A 1680-nucleotide genomic window follows, 5' to 3' on the forward strand; every position below is an offset into this window, starting at 1 on the left:
GTTGTATTGAGGTGGTGCTGCTGCAGCTGTCGAGACACTCCAACGCACGAAGGGGCACAACACGTTCTCCATACACAGGGGCTGTCTCGTCATCATCTTGCTGCTGCTGCTGTTGCTGCTCCTGCTGCTGCTGCTGCTGTTGCTGCTGTTGCTGCTGCTGCTGCTGCTGCGGAGCCTGCAGTCCGTACGTTCTCCGTAACGATTCGATGTCCATATGCTCGAAGCACTTCAGTAACTTGACTTGCTGCTGCTGCTGCTGCTGCTGCTGCTGATGCTGCTGCTGCTGCTGCTTGTTGAGGGTCACCCCCTGCTGCTCTGCAGCGGCTGCTGCATGCAGCGGAGCAAAGACAGTAAAACCTGAAGACGCAGCAGCAGCAACAGCAGCAGAAACAGCAGCAGCACATATAACAATGTCGGGGCAGAAACAGCAGCAACAGCAGCAACCAGGGAAGCAGCAGCAGCAGCAGCAGCAGCNAGCAGCAGCAGCAGCAGCAGCAGCGTGAAGGCTGTAGTGTAGAGATTCACCTGCTGCAGCAGCAAGGCTTGCGAAAGGCGCCGTAGCAGCAGCAACAACAACAGGGAGTTGTGCATGCAGCTGGTCTTCTTGCTGCGAGCTGCTGCTGCCGCAGCAGCAGCAGCAGCAGCCTCTACAGGAGCATGTCTTCGCTGCTGCTGCAGCACTGGCAGGTGAAGCAGCCACTGCAGCAGCAACTCGATGCACAGCAGCAGCAAAGTCTGGTGCGCTGCTGCTGCTGAGATGTAACAGATGACAAGAGCGCAGCAGCGGTGCTGCTGCTGCTGCTGCTGCTGCTGCTGCAGCTGCTGCTGCAGTTGCTGCTGAAGATGCTGTGCCTGCAGCAGCTGTTGTGAGTGTACTTCGGTCTAGCAGCAGCTGCAGCGGCAGCAGCTGCTGCAGCAGCTGCCCGTTGCTGCTGCAGCAAACGACTGTGATCCCGCTGCTGCAGCAGCGGCGCAGCTGCCGCAGGGCCCCTACATGCGGCCTGGTGCATGCAAGGAGCCGCAGCAGCAGCAACCGAAACCCTTCACCTGTTGCTTCTGCTGCTGCTGCTGCTGCTTCTGTGGGTGTTGTTCTTGCTGCTGCCGTATCTGCTGCTGCTGTCGATCTGTCTGCTGCTGCAGATAAGGCCTTTGCTTCGATACCAAAATCTCCCGTCCCGTTGCTGCTGCTGTTGCTGCTGCTGCTGCTGCTGCTGCATGCGTCCTGTACGCTGCAGCAGGTACTGATGCTGCTGCAGTGCGGCGCATCAGCAGCAGCTTTAAGGCTCTTACTCCAGCAGCAGCACGAGCTCGCAGCCAGCCTGTTTGCTGCATCAGTTGCTGCTTCTGTTGCACCTGCTGCTGCTTCTGCTGCTTCTGCTGCATCTGCTGCTGCTGCTGCTGCTGCTGCTGCTGCTGAGCCTTGGGGGTCCCCCAGCATGGATACCTTCCCCTCAATGAACTGCAGCAGCTTCTCAGACCGAGCGCATCCTGCTGCTGCTGCTGCTGCTGCTGCTGCTGCTCTTCAAACGCATGCAAGGCGTAGGCGACAGCTGTCTTCTCTAGAGGTACTCCCGGCAGCAGCAACTGCTGTATTGCTGCAGCAGGCAGCCGCTGCTGCAGCAGACCCTGCAGCAAGCAGTTGGCCAGGCTCGCTAGATCAAGCAGCAGCGCGTCGCTCTC

General features: G+C 59.4%; 1 protein-coding gene across 1 annotated transcript in view; it reads right to left on the reverse strand.

Annotated features, from left to right (window-relative positions):
* The window catches only part of EMH_0075160 (uncharacterized protein), a gene marked incomplete at both ends in the record, with an annotated part of 2578 nt that extends 1140 nt beyond the window's left edge, over positions 1-1438 (reverse strand). The window contains 2 exons of the mRNA XM_013499559.1: positions 49-357; positions 1048-1438. Of these exons, the coding sequence (XP_013355013.1) occupies positions 49-357; positions 1048-1438 (700 nt within the window). The remainder of the gene's footprint in view (positions 1-48; positions 358-1047) is intronic.
* Positions 1439-1680: the final 242 nt, after the last annotated feature.

Source organism: Eimeria mitis, genomic scaffold (assembly GCF_000499745.2).
Source record: "Eimeria mitis Houghton genomic scaffold, Emh_scaff4439, whole genome shotgun sequence".
NCBI classification, from domain to species: Eukaryota; Apicomplexa; class Conoidasida; order Eucoccidiorida; family Eimeriidae; genus Eimeria; species Eimeria mitis.